Source organism: Acomys russatus, chromosome 14 (genome assembly GCF_903995435.1).
Source record: "Acomys russatus chromosome 14, mAcoRus1.1, whole genome shotgun sequence".
NCBI classification, from domain to species: domain Eukaryota; kingdom Metazoa; phylum Chordata; class Mammalia; order Rodentia; family Muridae; genus Acomys; species Acomys russatus.
Window position 1 is genome coordinate 30,856,164 of NC_067150.1, and position 23,204 is coordinate 30,879,367.

The 23,204-nt window shown below is 35.2% G+C and overlaps 2 protein-coding genes across 2 annotated transcripts; both read left to right on the forward strand.

Moving 5' to 3' along the window:
- Window positions 1-4,480: 4,480 nt before the first annotated feature.
- On the forward strand, window positions 4,481-5,413 carry LOC127198009 (olfactory receptor 8B3-like). The gene has a single exon (XM_051155814.1). It carries the CDS (start codon window positions 4,481-4,483, stop codon window positions 5,411-5,413), a length of 933 nt encoding a protein of 310 aa, XP_051011771.1.
- A 12,452-nt stretch (window positions 5,414-17,865) lies between these two features.
- On the forward strand, window positions 17,866-18,813 carry LOC127198322 (olfactory receptor 145-like). The gene has a single exon (XM_051156218.1). The coding sequence runs from the start codon at window positions 17,881-17,883 to the stop codon at window positions 18,811-18,813; it is 933 nt and encodes a 310-aa protein (XP_051012175.1). The 5' UTR covers window positions 17,866-17,880.
- Window positions 18,814-23,204: the final 4,391 nt, after the last annotated feature.

Here is a 23,204-nt window from a genome sequence, read left to right on the forward strand (position 1 = left end):
CCAAATCAAAGGCATGTTCCTTTCTGCCTCAAAGGCTTGGACTAGAAGTGGATTTTCCTACTTCAAATCAAGCAAAAATAATCTCTCACAGATGTGCCCTCCATCTCTGGAATGTAGTTCATTCCAGATGTAGTCAAGTTGACAACAATAATAGTCATGACAAAGAGTTTATATTGTTTATGGTTCAAGAGGAAGAATCCAGAAGAGCCATGACAGCAGGAAGCCAAAACCTGGGAAGGGAGCCAGTTTGTCACATTTCCCTCCACCTGCAGACATCAAAGAGAGAACAAGAAAAGCTACACTTTTTCAAAGCCCTCCAGCATTCAATGACATATTTTTTTCCTAGCAAAATTACACCTCTTAAAGACATCGTGGCCTCCCCAAACAGCATCATTAAGCAGGGACCAAATGTCTGAATACACAAGCCAGTGGGAGGACAATTTAAGTGATCATATTTTACTTGAAAAAGTGGTCAAATTTCTTAGCCATAAGGGAAACACAGTTTGAAAGTACTTGAAGACTTTTTCATTCAAGTCTACATGCCCATCAACATAGACATTAATGATAATAAATGCTGATAGGGATGTGAAAAAATAGGAAAAACTTTATACATTTCTGGTTGAAATGGAAACTTAATTTGGAAATCAGCATACAGTTTACTCAGAAAACCAGAAAGAAATCCATCTTGTTAACCAGCTGTACCACTCCTGGACATAAATCCTACAGCATCTATTCCTACTATAAAGACATTGGCACATCCATGTTCAGTGATGCTTTATTATTAAATGAACTAAAATATCTACGTTAGTCCATAGAAACAATGAAAATTATCCATCTATAAAGAAAAATAAAATTATGAAGTTTGAAAGTAACTGTATGGAATTTTAAAAAGTACAGAGTAAGGTATTGGAGGCTGAAAATTTATATTTGTATATTAATTTGGGGAATCATGGGGACTCTTAGGAAAGGTGGAATAGGAAAGAACAGGTATTATGAAGAGGAAAAGAATAATGGAGAGTAAATAGTTTTAAAGAGTAAGGGAATATTAGCTTAGGGCACAGGAAAGAAGGAAGAGAGGAATGACTCAGATATTCATGGATTCATTAATGGTCTTAGTTATGTAATTAACCAACTACTTTCTGATTGGATTCAAGGCCCGCTCCATGGAAGGAAACCGATGGCTTGTACTCTAAATCTGGCCAAGAATTGTTGTGTGAATTAGAGAGTTCATAAGACATAGGGTAAAACCTATTCTTTATTATTATTATTATTATTATTATTATTATTATTATTATTATTATTATTATTATTATTTCTAAATTGACATAGTCTCAAAGTGTCTTTTGAATAGTTATCTCTATACTAATATATTAGTAAAATTATCCATGCTTATTAAAGATGCTTTGTGTGTGTGTGTGTGTGTGTGTGTGTGTGTGTGTGTGTGATGTAGACCATAGCTATTAGAAGGACCCACAACTTATCAAAGTGTAGAGAAAAATGTCTGTAGATACAAACTACCAAATGTGACATCTATATCAGAGCCTTGCCCGCAAGCACAAGAGACTATCCTGGAAGAGAAAGTGGAGGGATTGCAAGAACCAAAGTTCACAGAGGACTGATTTAAAAGTGTGTTTCCTGTTACTGACATAGATATAACACTAAATGAAATAAAGTAACTGTGGCTTCCTACATAGGATCTATACAAGGTCAATAGTCTCAGAATTTCATGGATAATAAAGGGGTTCATTCAGTCCACCTCAACCTAAGGAGCTATTGACAACTGATCACTGCTAAGGGAAGAAGAGTAAGTTTTCTCTGTTCATGTAGTTATGGTAGTATGCCCACATGTTCTGAAGGCAGCATTTCATAACTTCCTGCTTTTTCTTCAGGCTCTCAGATTCTTTTCATCTCTCTTTTGTAGTGTTTCCTGAGTTTTATATGGAGGATTAGTGTTGATGCTGATATCTTCTCCAAGGCTAAACATTCATAGTCATTTGTTCTTAGCACTTCGAGCAGTTGAGTTTCTTCATTAACCCGCCCTCTGTAGTATAAACCTTCTTTAACCAATCTTGAGACTAGTAAAAATTTATATTTATGAACATAAATATAAATATTTAGAAGGCCATTTGTAAACATGATCATTTTATTAAAATCAATAACATGTTTCCCCTAAGATTATAACTATCCTACCCATGAGTTTAGAGCTATGGGTACAGTACAAGATAAAATATATTGCCTGTGAAATAGGACAGAAATCCAATAAAGTGAATAGTTGTCTATAACCTAAACAGTATTTCCCTTAATGCATCAATGGGGACATTTTGAGTTGCAGGTTGGCATTGTTGTATGCAGTGTTTATTAGTAGATAATATCATTAATGTCTTTTTAGACCTATCATCCTTCATACTACTTTCTTGAACTATGAATCCCAGGGAGGAGAAACACACACACACACACACACACACACACACACACACACACACACACACACACAGAGAGAGAGAGACAGAGACAGAGAGACAGAGAGACAGAGAGAGACAGAGACAGAGACAGAAAGAGAGACACACAGAAAGAGACAGAGACACATACACAAAAGGAGAGGGGGGAGAAAGAAGGAAGAGGAGGAGGAGGAGGAGGAGGAGGAGGAAAAGGAGGAGGAGGAGGAGGAGGAGGAGATGAGAGGAGATCTTTGTTCCTTTAATTTCTCTATGTCCTGTACCTAAAGTGTATTCTGTAGAAATATGTTCTTTCTCCTATCCAAGTACTATCCAGGCCTGACCCTGTTTAGCTTCTGAGATCAGAAGAGATTGGACACATTCAGGGTGGTATGACTATAACCAGGATGCAAAATGAGTAAACAAATAAATGACAAATTAAAAAATGACAATAAAAATGAAACAAAAAGAAATAAATAGGTTCCTTTGTCTGGTTAGGGTGGGTAGCCAGGAATAATAGCCAGACATTGTATCATTACCAATTTACCCACAATGTTTCATTTTGCTGTCACAGCAACTTGATAAATTGTAAACAGAAAGCAAAGGAAGTTTAACTGATAGAATTAATTATATTGAATTCTTAGAAGGGGTCTTAGGTTGCAATTTATAATTATTATAAAAGTAAAAACTTTGGAAGGGGAAAGTTTATGAAATAAAATATTTCATTAGAGACTATTGAACTGAGCAACTGCAATAATTGAAATATTTCCAGACAAAGGAAGTAGTAAAAATAGAATGAAAACGTGTGGAACATTTCTATTTAGTATGTGGAAGGAAAAGAGATAATTTAATGTATTCCTATTTGGATATAAATACAATGTGGAGATGGGATCTTGTTTTGGGACTAGTCTTGGGACTTGTACAAGCCCAAGGGTGAATGAAAACTTCAGTAAAATTGTGGGTCTCTTAGGAATTAAAGATAAATCTTGGTCCAGGGTATGAATAAAACCCTCCTACTCCCTTCTTACACTGAAGGTCTGTTCTCAAGGGAAGGCAACAAACAAGCTTTCATTTATTTAAAGCCTAGTATGTTATTTAATATTAGTATACTCACATTGAATCTTCTCCATATCCTAAAGTTACAAATAGACCAATGTGAAGAGTTTTTCTATGTTATGAATAAGTAGTGGAAATCATAATCAGAAAGTGTAACCTACAGTTCACAAATATTTCTGAGACACTTTGGTAATTAAGTCTTTGCAACAACAATATCCTCCTAAATAAAAAATCCTGAAATTTTCATTTCATGAAGAATAAGAACACATCGATGTTTTCTGCCTCAACAAGGGTGAGTTTGTGAACTCTATGGACCTTTAATGTCTTTGTTTATGACAGAAGTTCAGTGATATAAGACATGTTGATTTCTTTCCCATTTATTAAACCCTGAGATATAAGTAAAGCTGATATAAATATATTTCTGAAAGAAAATAGAGATGTTTAAAAATACGGTATAAATACATTCCTTATCCAAGTACAGAAATTTAATAAGTTGATTTAGAACTTTGATTCTGTGGCATAGGGACCTTGCCTGTAGTCATAATCCTTGCTCATGGAAAAAGGTTTTATTCCCTTTCCACCACGGCCTAATCTGAAATAGAGAAAATATTGATTGTTAAAGCTTCTGTTGCTATTTTTCCCAGAAAGCAAGTAAAGTAATAAATAATGAGGTAAAAGTTGTTTCAGCCGTCTTCCACATTCCTTATATTTAATGTTTGTTATTAGTTATGAATTCATGAAATGACCCAGCTTTCTTCCATTAATTAAATAGCTGAGGGGCATTGACTGTTCAGCTTGGGGAGACTGTAATAAGAGAGACTCTATGCCACTCAGTGTCATGAGAAAAGCAGATTCTACAGGTTGAGACTGAGGTAGACTTGAAATGTTCACATAAATATGTATTGATGGCAAGAAATATATACGGGAAGGGATAAATTGTCTTATAACATAACATATTGTCTTGTGCCTACAGATTTCAATAGAAAAGGATGGCTTTTGGAAATAGGACTATTGTGACTGAATTCATCCTCATTGGCTTAACAGACCAGCCCAATCTTCAACTCCCTCTATTTTCCCTGTTTCTTTTAATGTATCTGGTAACTGTGATGGGGAATTTGGGTTTGATAATACTAATTGGACTGAATTCACACCTTCATACTCCCATGTATTTTTTTCTCTTTAACTTGTCTTTGATAGACCTCTGTTACTCTTCAGTGTTTACACCCAAAATGCTATTGAACTTCATATTAAATAAAAATATTATCTCTTATATGGGATGTATGACCCAACTTTATTTTTACTCATTTTTTGTTATATCTGAATGTTACATGTTAATGTCAATGGCCTATGATCGTTATGTGGCCATCTGTAATCCACTTTTATATAACATTGCTATGTCCCCTAAAATATGTTCCTACCTAATGCTTGGTTCATACTTGATGGCATTTTCTGGTGCCATGGCTCACACAGGATGCATGCTGAGACTGACCTTCTGTGATAAAAACACCATCAACCACTACTTCTGTGACATCCTCCCTGTGATGCAGCTCTCCTGCACCAGCACCTATGTCAATGAACTAGAGGTTTTCATTGTGGTAGGCATCAACATTATTGTGCCCAGCATCACCATCTTCATCTCTTATGGTTTCATCCTCTCCAGTATCTTCCACATCAACTCCAATGAGGGCAGGTCCAAGGCCTTCAGCACCTGCAGCTCCCACATAATTGCTGTTTCTATGTTCTTCGGCTCAGGTGCGTTTATGTATCTTAAACCTTCCTCAGCTGGGTCTATGGATGAAGGAAAAATCTCATCTGTCTTTTATACCAATGTGGTTCCCATGATGAACCCCCTAATCTACAGCTTGAGGAACAAAGATGTTAAAGTTGCTGTGAGCAAAACCCTGAGCAAGTGGAAATTATGAAAGAAGCAGCACACCTATTTATCTGTAGTTATGTGGAAATTCATATATTTTATTAAAATATCACAAGATGAAATGTTTTCCTCTTTTATTGTGTATCTATTAGGTAGTTTGTTTGCAGACTTTGTTAATAGCTACCACTTTCCCATTTATTACATATTTTTGTTATTGACCCTTGTCTAATAATAAAATTTCATCCATTGACTGTTTATTACCACATTAATATTTTTCCTCTCAGGAAAGATACATCATTTATTCACTAAATGATGAAACAAATAACAAGATGAAATTTTGCTAATGAAACAGGTGTGTGATTCTATTTATTTTAAAATACTGAAGTCACAAATGAGAAATGACTACCTTTAATCTTCAGCATCCAGCTTCTTAAATGAATATCTCAGGAATAGAGAAAGTTCCACAAAGACCATTAAATACCTCCGATTCTGCTTTTGTAAATGATAAACATTGAGATTCTTGCATTTCTATAATCATAATTGTATCAAAATTCACACTATATTTCTTGTATATATTTATAACTTGAATAGTATAATAATGTGCACCAAGGTTAATAACTACCGTGTAACAATTATTTTATTAAAATACTTACTTTCTTTCTTACTTTCGGACACACTTAATGTTTATTAATTTTCTTCCAGTAAAGGTGAAAAGTGAAATAACACAGTTCCTTTTTGAAAGTGAGTGCCTCTTTTTTTCCTATAATTAACACATTTATCATTATAAACGTTGATTGACTTTCCACTAGAAAACAGCTTAATGATTCTTTTTGTTATGGTTTAAGATAGTTTTGTGCAAAAAGCCAGATTTTATATTAAATATTAGTTCAGAATGCTTTAAAGTATTTGATATTTAAGAAGACCAGTATACGAAAGAAAACAGCCTAACACATGCCTTCATGCCTGACACAAAAGCAAAATATATGTGTCCCTTCTTTAACTGGGTTTAGAAAATACATTTTATTTAAATACATACTTGTTCCCCGAGACATCATATTATCTTTCACTTTCAAAGTTGTGAGAAAATCTACAGTCCACAATGGCCTTATTGGATGTGAAAAGGTAATAACTACATTTGAGTGGAAATGAAAAAATAATAAATTATTCTCTGGTGAGATATAGGCACCTTCTGCCAAGCCTAATGACCTATCTACAATCCCTAGAACCCATAGGATGAAAGGAAAAAAAAAACTGATTCTCTTGCCTTACAGAAGCTTCTCAGCCTCATGAGGTCCCATTTATTAATTGTTGACATTAAGGCCTAGGCCATTGGTGTTCTGTTCAGGAAGTTGTCTCCTGTGCCAATATGTTCCAGGCTCTTCCCCACTTTTTCTTCTAAGTGACTTAGTGTTTCTGGTTTTATGTTGAGGTCTTTAATCCACTTGGATTTGAGTTTTGTGCAAGGTGACAAATATGGGTCCAGTTGCATTTTTTTACACATAGACCTCCAGTTAGACCAGCACCATTTGTTGAAGATACTATCCTTTTTCCATTGAATGGATTTGGCTTCTGGTGGCACTCAGAGGAAGGACAGCAGGTTACCAAGAAGAGACTTGATATCCTATGAGCATATACAAGGGGAGGTAATCCCCCTCAGGAACAGTCATAGGGGAGGGGAATAATGGGAAAATGGGAGGGAGTGAAGAATGGGAGGATACAAGGGATGGGATAACCATTGAGATGTAACAAGAATAAATTAATGAAATAAATTTAAATTAAATTAAAAAAACCTGCTTCTCAAAGGTAGTCCTCTGACTTCCACACATGTACCATATTATGCATATGTCACACATAAATTGTTATTTAATCAAAAATAAAAGAGAAATAAATGAAACTAAACTTAGGAATTTAGAAAATAAGAAACATTAAAATTAAATTATTCTACTTGTAGGTTTCTAGGACCCTCTGGATCCTTCTACTTTGCTATTCTCCCATGTTTCTCTCATCTAGAGTCACAATAGAATGTCCTCCCCTCTGTCCCAGTTTCCTGGTAAGTGAAGGCTAATGTGGGCCCAGGGGTCCCGCTCAAACTAAGGCACCAGTCAAGGACAATACAGGCGGTAAACTTTAAACCCCTACCCAGATCTAGCCAATGGACAGTACATTCTCCACAGTTGAGTGGAGAGTGGAGTATGACTTTCACATGAACTCTGGTGCCGCATATTTGACCATGTCCCTTGGAGGGGGAGACCTGGTGGCACTCAGAGGAAGGACAGCAGCTTATCAAGAAGAGACTTGATACCCTATGAGCATATACAGGGGGAGGAAATCCCCCTCAGGAACAGTCATAGGGGAGGGGAATAAGGGGAAAATGGGAGGGAGTGAAGAATGGGAGGATACAAGGGATGGGATAACCATTGAGATGTAACAATAATAAATTACTAAAAATTTTAAAAAAAGAATATGAAAAAAATTAAAGTATTCCATTTTTGTACACATCCAAATAAAAAAGCCTTAAGTATATTGAAACTTCTAGACTTCCTGAAGAAGTTCAGTTTGAGTTACTACTAATAAATAAATATTAATGTCTGAAGGTCACAATATTTAGTGACAACTAAAGCTTCTCTCATCTCTGGACTCTTATAAAAATGTAATGATTCAATGTAGACTTATAGTCAACAAAGCCTCTTGTTTCAGTTGGGAACACTTAAACATCTGAACAAAAATGAATAAATCAAGTAACTTGAAAGAAATTTTGTTCTCAAGCCCAAACTATTATATTTCTTTTCTAGACTAGGAGGTCGTAATCTTTTCACCTTTGAGCAAATAGACCAAAAGATAATTGTGCTGATAACTAATAAAAAAAATAGACAACTTTGCACTACAATAATATTCACTATTTTGTTATTTATATCATAACTTTGTATTTAAGTGTTGAGAAGTTTAGTGTATGTAGTTACTGATTTTGTTCATTGTGATTAATGTTAGCCGCTGCCAACACTGATTATTTTTTCTCCCACATTTATATTTACATAAAACAGCTGACCTTTTTGTGTTCTTCTTTCACTAGTAGTTTTCCTACTATTGGAGAATACTGACCATTCTCATATAATGGACAGTATTTATAAATATGTAAATAGCAATTCCAAAGTTTCTAGTTCTCCAGAATTGAGCTGCACATCTATAATTATAAATTATATAACTGAGTGGAGTATCTCACTAATCTGTCATCTAACAAATCTCAAAATAAAAATAAAATTTATTACACCTTTAGAAAAAATATTTGTTTTGATCTGAGATCCTGTTCCTTAAGGAAACATTTGAGAAAATGATTTTTAATGGTACATTTTATGTATAAGACTAATTAAATTGTGTATTATTTAGTTTAATTAGATGATATAGTTGATAGATTTTTGTTGTTGACTTTAAGATGTTCTTATTTGATTTCTTTTCAAAGAGGGGAAACAGTAACATTATTGAAAGAGTCAGAGCTGGGGATAGAGCTATCTTTCATTTACTGTAAGTATTTTCTGCACAGGCATAAGAGTCTGAGTATGGAGCTCAGATCTTACATTAAAGTAAATCTAGGGATAGTCTCACATATGCTTATAACACAAGAGCTGGAGTGTGTGGAGAGAAGAGAAACACTGGATCCTGTTATCTAGCAACCATCTACAGATTTAGTGAGCAAGACTACTTCAAATGACTCCGGCCAAGAATAATAAAGCAGAACACGACACCTTCCTTTGGCACATATGTACATATGTCACATACTTAAACTAGTAGAGCATGTGGATCACTTGTTCCCACTTTTAATAAGAAACATGTCTCTAAAACAATATAAAAGCCTTGGAATATAGGATGACATAGAAAACTAGTTTGTGTCTTAATAAACACAATGAAGATCCAGTGGCTTTATCTTGAATTTATTAAATGTACACTTTTTGTAAGTAAACTTGTGGCACAGTTTGAAAAGAATGTGATCAGAGTATATTCTTGTTAACGACTTATGAAAACACACATTGAGTTTCAAGTTGTCCCCTTTTTAAAAATTTTTTTTTATTCCTTTTGGAACATCATTTTGAATTTTTCTATACTCTATAATCCCCCAACACTAACATTCTGTACTAGCTATATAACAAGAAACTTATAACAATATTCTATGCAATGCCATCATAACTGAAGTTCACTAAAAGAACAAAAATGTAGCCATCAATAACGTACGACACTGGTACATCTAATGTCCAGAAAGATAGTTATTCAAAGCAAAGTATTCATGACCATAAAAGTAAGAGGTACCTTAAGAAAGCTTTCATACTGAAGAGAAAGATAAGCACACATATAAGACTTAAGAAAAGAATAAACTGTATTAGAACAGCAATTAAGCAAATAGGAATTAGGAATGTGCTAAAGAGTATAAAAATGAAAAATGGTAGCAATTAAATTACGACTTTTAAAAATAAGTACAAATGTGGCAAGTAGTACAGACAAGACTTCATGGGCTGTGATCAGATATTAGGGGAGGATAGCTCCCTTTTATGAGGACTAGGGGAGGGTGGGAGAGGGGATGAGGAAGGGTGAGATCAGAAGATGACGAGGGAGGGGGCCATAATAATGACATAAAGAATTCAAACTGCAGAACAATCAAGTAACTTATATTGCATTTTATTTATTTATTTTTTAAATTTTTTATTATTAATTTATTCTTGTTACATCTCAATGGTTATCCCATCCCTTGTATCCTCCCATTCTTCCCTCCCTCCCCTTTTCCCCTTATTCCCCTCCCCTATGACTGTTCCTGAGGGGGATTACCTCCCCCTGTATATGCTCATAGGGTATCAAGTCTCTTCTTGGTAACCTGCTGTCCTTCCTCTGAGTGCCACCAGGTCTTCCCCTCCAGGGGACATGGTCAAATGTGAGGCACCAGAGTACGTGATCCCAGTACAGGGGAATAGCTCTGAGACTGGCTGAGACATGAATGGCTATGCAGAAACAATGCTTTTTATTGGTCACAGAATCTTGGAGGATTATTATTAGATACCATTCTTCATATGGCGTGAATGAAGATTGGCAGATGTCTTTGTTCTGCTCATACAAAGAGCAGAGAATCAGTCTTAATTGTTTTATGCATCTCACACACCTCATACATTTGTAATTCTATGACTGTGTATTGCTTTTGAGAAATTATATGTTTTCAGACAAAAGAACTGGACACTGACTCTGGATCAGATTTGATAGGATTCATTCCTCTCAGCATGCAGGTCACTGACATCCTGCATCCTTCATGTTCCAGAACTAAGCAGATCAGTTGCTGTTCCTTATCAGAACAGGAAAGCTCCCAGGAAAGCTTCAAAGAAAGTTTTGGGTCCCAATTGGTCCCATATTTCAGATTGTCCCATATAGGACTTCTATGAAGCCTGGAAATTCTCAACACTTAGAAACTGGACCACAAACATTATTCCTGGCTTATTTAACCATTTCCCAAGTTTTATTTGGGCTCCTACAAAGGTATTATTTGCCATAAATCAGCTAGAAGAAACATTAAGAGAATGACACCCGACTTCTCCTAAGGGGGGGTTGGGTAGGTTTTTGATTGCTCTTTTTATCTACAGATTATTTTCAGTGAGAGTTGGTTATAAGTTAGTTTAGGCCTTATTCAGAAAGAAAATAAGGTTGGAGTAAGGGATATCTCTGTTTTCCTTTTATCTTTCTTTCACAGGTATGGAGATAGCGATTGAAAAGAAAGAAGAGGGAATATAGAAACATACAGGGATGGAAGGACAAAAAGTAGGTTATTGAATCTACTCAACTTAAGGCCTTAATTGTTACTCACAAATAAGGTTATGTTTAATTCATTGGTATAGATTCTGTGTATTGATGCAAAATAAGATTAATTTGACACATTGGTATAGGATTGAAATTTAAGATCAGTCTTCACACACATTATATTTATTCCTACTCTAATATGTGTTATTGTACCTATACAACTCAATTATAATACAGGGTTTGCTTCCCAATACTTTGTAAGTGCTATTGCAGGTGGTTTAGGATAGTTAAGCAATACAGCTAATTGTTAGTTGATCAAATCATGGTCATGTCCATTACTACTCTATTTTTATCACAAGAATATACATTCTAGGTTTAACAGATATGATTCTATAGATATGTTGGGGGATGGTCTGATGTATTTTTATGCTAATTAGTAAAAAGCCATTCCACCTATGCAGGGCAGATAAGATAGGTGTGGCTAAGGTTCCCAGGCTTAGAGAGAGAGGGGAATCCAGGGAAGAAGAGGAGGGTGCTGAAAAGGGAGGAGAGGAAGGCTACCATGGGTTAGATGGAAGAAAAGCATGTGGCCAGTGTGGATGGAAGATTTAGTCTAGATAAAGAACATTTGCAAGTATTTGGGATTATGGATCAGAGGTAGCTTAACCGAAATTATTAGAAGCAGATGGCATGGGATTGGGGTAGGGATATGATACCTGCTCCACTATGGGAGGTAGTTTAGAGGTTTGATATCTGCCATGCCCAGGGTAACTAAGGCTATGTTAAAATATAGCAGGCATCTGTGTCTTAATTGATTGCTAGCCGGGCATACTGAAGTAATAATAATTATAATCCTGGTAATAAACAATTATTAAGAATACTGATAATACTAATAATACAGATAAATTAAAAACAACATAGATAGATAAAGTAAAATAGCTATATAAGGTCTTCAGAAACCCCATTAAAGATGTTTTTATTACTTTAAGGATTCTTTGACAATAAGACAGGTTAACTCCTGGCAACACACAGTCTACTTCAAAGAAGATGATGAGCATTAATGAATCTCCTTATGGAGATGACTTCAAATGTGGCAAACCAGCTACTGGGCAAAATGCCCTCATTTTGGATATAGACAGAGTTCTGTCTCAAAATAGGCAAGCTTGGATGCAGGTAGGGCCAGTGTCCAAACTCTGCCAATATAGCGTAAGAAAGTCCTGAATAGTTCCTGCCTCACAAATATGTCTGTCAGATATACTCTGCCAGAAGACTAAGATGATGCTCCAATGCTATAGAGTTTTGAGTGACTACTCAGGCAGCCAACTTTCTTCGTCATTTTTTTTTCCACTTTGGAAGCTCCTAACCTGCACATAATGTTTGCTCATGTGATTAATTTTATTCCTTCTCAAATCTCTGATGGGGTTATAGACAAGATAGTTTAGTTTTATAATTAAGCTTAGTTGTTTAGGGGTTAATATAATTTTAGTTCTAGATACATGTTTTAACTTGATAGAGATGAGATATGACAGATATTGATGTAAATTCAGAATTTTAGACTCACCAAAATAGAAAAGATGTTTTCTTCAAGGTTTCCAAATACAAACAGCCAAAACACTATGAATATAACATTAATATAATTCCTGATTGTTTTGTGGTTCTTCTTGCTATATGTAGTTTATTTTGTATGTCTGTAATAATATATACGTATATGTAAAAAATAAAAATAAGTAAAAAAGAAATACAAATTCCAAAAAATGCAACTAAAAATCAAACTAGTTTACTAGTACTGATGCCTTAAAAATGGACTTCATCCACAATTATTCAGTGATGAAGAATATTAATTCACATGGATGAAGAAAATTACCAACCTACAGGGTATTATATTACTAATTATAACTTCATCACACATTAGCACACTCAAATTCATATACCACACTGACCTGAACCCAGTAAAATTGGATGATTTCAATATCCCATTTCTAATATCAGGTGGAGTGTCCTGGCAGAATAAACACCAGAGTTAAATGACAGCAAAAACAAAATGTTTAATAGACATCAAAGAGATATTTGTGAATAAACTAAAAATATATGCATTCTTTTTAGCAGCCTCTGGAACTTTTTAAAAATAGATCATATTTAGTACATAAAGTAAGTTTCAGGAAGAACAAACAAAGCAAAACTGAAGTGGTTTCTTATGATCTATCTGATTATAGTGGACAAAAACTGAAATCAAGGGTAAGAGACTGAAAAATACATGTCTTAATCATGAATGGTCTATAAAATACATAAGGAAGAAAACAAAACATTCCTACAACAGAATAAATTAAAAACCTAATGTACCAGACCTTGTGGATACAAGAAAAATGATTCTAAGATTACAGAAGTTAAGAGTTAAAAATACTTTTACTGTGTAAATTAGAGAAAATTTCAAAATATTGTTCAGTAGTATATCTTAAGGTATTAGAAAAATACAAATGAACTAAACCCCAAATAATTAGTTGGGAAGAAATAATAAACATTACAGCAGACACAAAAGAAATGGACTGAAAATAGAAATACAAAAAGTTATGAAACAAGAAGGTTATTTAAAAGATAACCAAGGCTTTCCATTTCTTAACTGTACTAACCAAAAGAAAGAGAAGGCACAAAATAATAACATTAAAGATAAAGATGACAACATCACAATAGACTCCGGTGAAATTCATAATAATTTTGTGGCATATTTCAAAATCCTGCATTCCGGAAAGCTAAAAAAAAAAAAAAAAATCTAGAATGTTCTAATTCTAAAATTGAGTAAAACAAGAATAAAATTATGGATCTATCTTGTAAAAAGGTATGATTTTTTTTAGTAAAATATCAGTGTATCAAGTTTACAGCACATCCCCAAAAGCATTTACAATGACTAATTTTACTTCATTCTACAGATGCAAGGGTAGTTCAATGTAAGCAGTTCAACAACATATTAAAACGACCATTCACCATGACCGAATTATCTGTATAATAATGCATGCAAAATAAATGACTGAACTATAAAATTTCAATAACAATGTCATGGACTAATAGTATAAAAGAGGAGACTTATTTGACCATCTCATTACCCATTAATGGATAGTACCTCATTCCTATCTAGGCCAATTCCATTTTCTAGCTATTGTGAATGAGGCAGTGAACAAGATGTGTGAGTACATATCTCTTTAATAGGATATAGGATCCTTTGGGCATTCAGGAAGGGATGGTGTAGCTCCGTCATAGTAGCAGTTCTACTTTTAGCTGTTTGACGAAGCCCTACACTGATTTCTATAGTGGCTGCACCAGTTTATGTGCCACAATAGTGAATAAGAGTTGGTCTTTCTCTACATCTCGCCTGCATTTGGTGTCATTTGATTACCTCATGATGATGGTCATCCTGATTGAAATGAGATGCAATAGCAAAGTGGTCTTAATTTGCATTTTTTTTGCTGTCATTAATACATTATGTGTTGAGTATTTTTTAATGCTTCATTATTTTAACTTATCATTTGTATGTACCTCCTTTCTACCTTGATTTCCTAGCAATTCATTAGGCTATAGTCACATAAAACAATGTTGAAAATATAAACTATAACATCACAAATAAAAGAAGCAAACCTGCATAAGATTAAATTTTCACTACTTTCATTATTATGTAGGTATTGACATAAAATTATTTTTTATCCTTGTTATTTACCACTAAAGACCAATTTGTTGACTGGAATATATGGTCATCTCATTACTAAAATGTTAATAACCAAGCAGAGCATCCACTCAGAAATTTTCTTGTTAAAAACCATTAACATGCGTTGCAACACAATAAATGTGATTTTGTTTGTTTGTCTTGTTTATTGTCTTATTTTTTTTCGAGAAAATTTCTTATTATGTAGCCCTGGCTGGCCTGGCACTTAATATGTAGGACCAGGCTAACTTTGAACTCACAGAGATCTGCCTACTTCTATTTCTTTACTGGTGGTACACAAAGCTGGTAAATGTGATCTTAAGAGCTTGGGAGTTCTGGGGGTATTGTTCAGGGTTAGAATAGATGCTTAGCATGACTTCCTGAATTTGATCCTAGGTATATAAACAAAATTTGATCATGAGGAGAGTGTTTTCCAAAAGGTGACTTCCTTGAAAAACAAGAATAATAATCAGATAGCAGATGGCAATGGAAGTAGACTCTGTGAAACATTACCATGAAAGAAAAGAGAAAATAACAAAGGCAGCAGATTTCCCTTAAGAGATGAAGGTGACTGGCAGATGGGAGTTCAGTATTGGCCTAAGCAGGGAGGAAGTACATTCCCTAAAGAGGGAGGCTTTCTTCAGTAGAGAGCTGGTCCCTAAAGATCTAGACAGATTCTATGGTCTAACATGCAAATGCAATAAGCCCCTTTCCTCTTTAAATCTGGGACCTGTGCCCAGAGAAGAGACTGAGGAATGCCCTTCCCTACCCATCGCCACAGGGAAGATAGTAAATTATATTAAATATTCTGGCGTCTAACCCAGTGGCCAGTGTGAAAAAAAGAAAAGCTGCATGCTTCCCTGAGATTCTTCTATGTGTTAAGAGTAGCTTTTTGAATTATGGTCAGTAGTTATGAATGATTCCCAAAGACTATGGGATATTAATTTTGTGCTGTATCATCTTGGAATGAAGTAAATCTAAGTAAGTCCTCCTGTGGACCCCAGGGTAAATAACTCTGGTAAGTAAGCAAGAAGTTTTCTCACCAAAGGAGACTAAGTTTTTATTTGATGTCTTCACTTAGATATCTCTAAAATGATAATGTGAGATAATAAATGTATTTTAAGTCATGTGTTAATTGTAAAATGCCCAACAATGAAGCTAATTCAAATATGGCTTTCTTGAATATTGGCCTGCTTTTATTTGGTTTTAATGTGTACATATGTAGCAAGAAGTTAACCTTGAGATATATCCTCTTGACAATGGGGCATTATTTCTGTTAGCATGTCCAGGTCTAGACACCTTTCCCAACTGAATGCATTTCTTTTTAGCATGGAGTCCTTGTATGTTTAAAATCAACATCTTCAGGAACTTATACAGTGACATTTGACATCTCTTTACCCTATAATCCTATTTTTCTCTCATTTGCTCTAGTAAACAATATCCTATTTTTGCTTGTGTAGATGAAACTCTTAGATTATAATACTGGATAGTTGATAAGTGTTTTTCATTTTAAGTTTTGAGCTTATTATGTTCACAGAAAAGCTTAATATTGAGATTGAGGTGAAGCCTAACATTCAATACATTTCATTCTTTCCCAGTCTGTGCAATGATAAATGTTAGCCAAAATTCACTGGGAAACCTCATGTGAACTGAACAGAAGATGTTTTGTATAGGCAATACAAACAGGAGCTGCTTGTGGTATTTTAACCAACAGTTCTATTTGAACAGATAGATCTCACTTTTACATTTGTGTGTGTGTGTGTGTGTGTGTGTGTGTGTGTGTGTGTGTGAAAGAGAGATAGAAAGAGAGAGAGAGAGAGAGAGAGAGAGAGACAGAGACAGAGACAGAGACAGAGACAGAGAGATACAAACTTCTAAGGCCCTTTTAAATGTGATGCATTTTGTAGCTTGTCTTTGCTACTTGTGGGCTCTGCTTTCTCCCACCCTTTATTTCCCAGGTTTCTCGCCTTATCACTAGATAGGAAAGAAAGGAGGATAGGATAGGAGAGAGAGAGAGAGAGAGAGAGAGAGAGAGAGAGAGAGAGAGAGAGACAGAGAGAGAGAGAGACAGAGAGAGAGAGAGAGATCTTTAAATCTCATTTCTTTCTTCTTTGAGCATGTCTACTAACAAACCACCACCAATATCCCAACCACGAAAGGACAGCAATCACCAGCCCTACCTTTTGGGGCCCTAGTGTGTGTGTGTGTGTGTGTGTGTGTGTGTATACCTTTTGAAAATTTTCCAGAACTCCACACATCACACTGTTTCAGAAACTATGGCCTGCTGGTAACACCACACCTCTTGTAGAGCAGGAGATAAATCATAGTCAGCTTATATCAAAGTAGCCTTATATCCTCACACCTGGAATTAAGATAAAAATGCATTCTTATGATATTTCTGTTTTTTTAACCAAAATTCTAGAATTCTCATTACATCTTTTAATTCACTGTCATTGTGATAGGTAGTTCTCTAGTTACTGCCCAGTCCAAACTTGCTGTATTTTGAACCATAATCGACAAACAATTGGTTTCCTTATATAAGAAGTTAATCCATCAGCATCTTCCAGTCTCCTTTAAACTATCAGAGTGGACACAGAGACCACTATATTATCTGTTTTGGAATTTTGTTCTTTTGTTTATGTGTCAATTCTGCAAGGGTCCAATTTAGATGAAGTTTAATACCATGTTGCTCTAGCCTCTTCCAGACTAAGCCAGAAACCCAGTCAAAGAAACAGCAGTCAAGACAGAAAGGGCAATTTGACTTGGCACAACCTGCTTCTCCCTTAGTTTTTTGAATAATTGTATTAGGTATGATGATACTCTAGACAAATTTTATATACAGGTGATGATATTCTATAATACAGTTTTTAAAGGGGAAAGACAATGTCATTGAACAATGTGATATTATGAAATGTGGTTCCATGGTTTCAAATGAACCAGTTTTAGACATTTCTACTACATACCTCACTTATATAGTAGAAGCTTTGGTGGTGTGTTATTTTATGTTACCTAATTTCATCTTTTTGTTGTTGTTTTTACTACAGATTCTCTTCAGAAGGATGTCTCTGGAAAATGCTTCTTTGGTCACTGAATTCATCTTGGTGGGGTTAACAGACAAACCTGACCTACAGATACCTTTGTTCCTACTCTTTCTGCTGATGTACATGATAACCACATTGGGGAATTTGGCTTTGATTATGCTAATTGTGCTGAATTCTCACCTTCATACCCCCATGTACTTTTTCCTCTTTAACTTGTCATGCATAGATCTTTCTTATTGTTCAGCAATTACACCTAAAATGCTAATGAACTTCATACAGAAGAAGAATGTTATTTCTTATGAGGGATGTATGACCCAATTCTATTTCTTTTGTTTTTTTATTATTTCTGAATGTTATGTACTGACAGCTATGGCCTATGATCGCTATGTAGCCATTTGCAATCCACTCTTGTATAACATTGTTATGTCTCCTAAGATGTGCTCCTATCTTATGGTTGGTTCATATTTGATGGGATTTTCTGGTGCCATGATCCACACTGGATGTGTTCTGAGACTGACCTTCTGTGATGGGAACACCATCAATCATTATTTCTGTGATCTCCTCCCTTTACTGCAGCTCTCCTGCACCAGCACCTATGTCAATGAGATAGCGTTGTTCATTATAGCAGGAAAGGACATCATTGTGCCCACTGTTATCATCTTTACCTCTTATGGCTTCATCCTTTCCAGCATCCTCAAGATAAGGTCCACTTCAGGCAGATCCAAAGCCTTCAGCACCTGTAGTTCCCACATAATTGCTGTTTCTCTGTTCTTTGGATCATGTGCATTTATGTATTTAAAACCTTCCTCAACTGGGTCTATGGACCAGGGAAAAATATCTTCTGTCTTTTATAACATTGTGGTCCCTATGATGAACCCATTAATCTATAGCCTTAGGAACAAAGATGTTAAAATTGCTCTGACAAAAACCCTAACCAAAAGAAAGTTTTAATCAGAATTTGGTGTCTCCTTTACCTGTAGTTATAATACTAAGAGTTACTGTGTATTGGTCAATATATTTTCCTACATTCTTCATTCTGTTTTTTTAAACCATAGAGTGGAGAATTTGTAACTTGCTTTATTTTCCATAGGTTATTTTTTTTTTATTCCCCCACAATTGGAAAGCTTTCATCTTCTACAGTTTTAGCAATTTGAGAACATGTTTCCTCTTTCATAGCCATTGGACTGTATTCTCAAAAGTATTAATGATTCTAACAAGCTGTAACAAGGAATACATAAATGATAAATGTCAGCATATCATTGGGTAGTCCAGTTATTATTTGTTATATTTTAGTTGTGATTCAAATAGTCTGTTTCTGTCCCTGTTTTCCTTTCTTGGTCATATGGTCATATGTCATTTTGATATGACTGTTTTCAGTTGCTACAGTAACTCTCTTTTTATGAAAAGAGAATGTTTCATAATATGGTTCCATAACTGCAGGTGTCCATTGCAATGAATTCCATTTAATCCAGACTTTCAATATCCACTGTAACTGTCCAGCTTTTTAGTATTTCCATCTTAGTGGATTATGGCACAGTTTTTATAACAAAACTGAAAGAAGATATCTTGAAGCTGTGTGAGCTTTACAGTGACAGCTGAAATCCTCCAGAGAACTTATTCTATGATCGAGGACAGGTTGTAGAAGTGGGAGGAATAGTGAGCACACTAACCTATTCCCGTTATGCCGTGTGCCTCTGGGGGAATCTCAGGTTAGGGCTTTGCAAAATAAAGTCCTCAGCTCAGGAGCATCACTCTCACCTGATACACTAATAAACAAGACTCTCTGTCTCTGTGTTATTAAAGATGGTTCTGATGCTTTGTCAAGGTCATTGGAAGTAGGACCCATTGTAGCACATCTGATCTATGAAAATCATCTTTAGTGGCTTCCGTAGAATGATCGATATGAGCCAAGCACATTATTCTCTTTAAATGAGTTGTTTAGTGACATAGAAGAGAGCCTTTTAAATGACAGTCACTGAAGTGGAAGGATTCACCATTTCTAATAAAAATTCACTTTTAAAATATAAAGTTTAAAATGAATTCCAGACACAGAAAGCCAAGATAGGAGGTCAATAGAACTTCCACAAATAAAAGCACGCGCGAGCGCACACACACACATACACACACACACACTCACACACACAAAATACACACTTATACACACACAAACTAAAAATATATAAATAAACAGATAAACTTTAAAAATTATATAATAAAAGAATTTTGAATAGACAACAAAAACTCTGATAGACTTATCTTTTTGAGGTATCCCTAAGGTTTTGGGGTTTGTGTGCTGTTTCATAACAGCTTTTAAAGATTTTAATTTTCCTTGATGTGAAGGGCAAATAACATTGATTTTACCATAGTTTAAATATCTTCAAAGGCATTCTGACATGTAATTGCCAGTGTAAAGCACTGTGCTTCTTCTCTTAAGACATGTTCAGTCATTGCAGCTATTGTCTGGATTACATTAGTGAAACTATTGCAGAATTGGAATAATTTTTATGAAAGTGGATTTTTTATTTAAAAAGAATGCTTATGTTCCTCCGCTGTTCATTCACTTTCTTGTAGTATAACTATTGCTCTCAGCATAATTTATGTCTTCTGCCATAAGATGCTGCTGCAGAAAGGTCCTGACCACTCTCAGACAACATTGACTATGCATTCTGTAACACTCAGAACTATGAACTGTTGTCTTCTTGATTATTATTCGTTATCTAATATATATATGTATATGTGTGTGTGTGTGTGTGTGTGTGTGTGTGTGTGTGTGTGTACATGATACAGCACTCTTATATATAGCATAATAGCAATCACCAGTGTGTCAACCTTCACTTTTGACCTTGATTTCCTTTTGTTGCATGCTTTCAAGACTTTTAACATTTGTACAACTTGGGATATTAGGTTGATGGGAAATTTCTCATGGATCATTTATGCCTTCTCCCAGGAGTACTTCTATTGTTATTCCCCAGAAAATTTCCTAGCATACTACTCCTCCCGCTTCTATGGAGCTATCCTTATCTGGCACTACTTTAAGGTCTTCCTTAGGCCCTGGAGTTTGTGACTCCAATGAAGATGCCAGAGACTTCTTTATGAGGCTTTGACTTTCAAATACTCTCAGAACGTGTACCCCTGCACTTACTCAGGAACAAGAAAAACCTTCACATGAACTCTGGTGCCTCATATTTGACCATGTCCCTTGCAGGGGGAGACCTGGTGGCACTCAGAGGAAGGACAGCAGGTTACCAAGAAGAGACTTGATACCCTATGAGCATATACAGGGGGAGGAAATCCCCCTCAGGAACAGTCAAAGGGGAGGGGAATAAGGGGAAAAGGGGAGGGAGGGAAGAATGGGAGGACACAAGGGATGGGATAACCAATGAGATGTAACAAGAATAAATTAATAAAAAATAAAAAAAAAGAAAAACAGTAAATTTTTAAAAGGTAGACAAGATTCAGTGGGCTAAAGGGACTGACAGCAGATCAAGTTAAAAACATCTTCCTACTGTATGCTCAGGTGATTCTATGGCATATTGGGGTCAATTAGGGGCTGCATGTGGTATGCTTCTCTAGGAAAAGCTATAGCAACAAAGTTAGATTGGCTGGAGTTATCTCTGCCTTACACTGGGACTTCTCCTGATAGATGAAGAATTGTATGAATAAATGATAAAAAAGAATGAAGTTTTAAGATTCAGCTTTCTTAGAATAGTTAGATCATACAGAACCACTGTGATGTCATATGACCAAGGAATGAAAGAATACTAAGATTAGACATATAAATAAATTATACAAATATATAAAATAAAACATTGCATAGTGGCAGAAATTGAATAATATCTGCAGAAGCACTGTACTTAAGATTTCTCCTTGCCCTAATGACAACTTGTGCTCTTTCCATTAAAAAAAAAATTGATAACACTTGTATAACGTATTTATCCTAACCAGCCTGCAATAATACTTTTAAAATATTGGAAGTAAACTTTAGATTATAATTGAGGTATATGGATACTCAGAGTAGAAATATATGTAATATGTGTGAAGAATAACCTTAAATTTGAATTATATACCACTGTATCTAAAATTAAACTTACTTGGAACTATATACAAAATTCCATACCAGTGAATCAAAATTAACCTTGTTAGTGACAATTGAGACATTAAGCTCAGGGGTAGATTCACTAATCTACTTTTTCTTCTATCTTCCCTAAATATTTCTATAGTCCCCCTTCTTTCTTTTCAATCCCTATCTCCAAACCTAAGCTTTAAATTGACAATGATGAGATAGGATAGATACTGATTCACAATCAGAATTTTAGATGCACCGAGATAGGAAAGATGTTTTCTTCAAGGCTGCCAAATACAAATAGCCAAAACACTAAGAATGTAACAGTTATACAATTCCTGATTGTGTTATGATTCTTCTTGCTATAGGTAATCTATTGTATATATGTGTGATAATATAAATGGATATGTAAAAAATAAAAATATTTAAGAAAATAGAAAAAAAAAGTTGATAATACATTGCTTGGGACATGGCAATCTCCCAATATTGGCTTAATGATTTCTCTCTGTCTAGTGCCCTTGAAATCACAAGTGCTATCAGACTGAGAATGTGCTGTCATGCTTTGGCAAAATGTACCTCAAGATTCTTAAAAGTTGGGTTGTGGAGTTGATGAAGAAAATGATTGTAAAAGATAATTCTGTTCTGTCACAGTTTATCAATGATGCCTAAACTTCTGACCAAGAAGAAGTTAAAACATGTTTCCTCATACAAAAATGATATGATTTATGTTTTGGAGCAATATGAATTTATGCCTGCCTACTGAGTTCTGTATAAGAAGTACTCTGACGACCAGTCAGTCAGAATGTATGATTACCCCCACCCCAACATCTGACTTCCCTCGGTAATTCCTTATCTCTTCCTAGGGATCCATCTATTGCTGGGGCTGGACCCTGGCAACCAACAATATTATCTATGGCTACAATTGTTATTATGGGAGATGCTTAACTAAATATTGACTTCCTCCCAGAGAAGGACATTTAAAATTTTTAAAAATTTGTTCACTTTACATCTCGATTGTAGCACCCTCTCTAGTTTCTTCCCAGTCGCAGCCTCTATCCCTCATCCCTCCCATTTTCCTCAAAAAGGAGGAGCCGTCTTCCCTTTCATCTGAACCCGGTTTATCCAGCCTCGTCTGGAATTTTCCTGCATTTTCTTCCACTGTGGCCTGGCAGGGGGAAGTGATCAATGAGTGGACACCAAGTCCATGTCAGAAATAGTCCCTACTCCCCATATTATGGGACCCACAAGGAGACTGTGCTGCCTATCTACTGCATCTGAG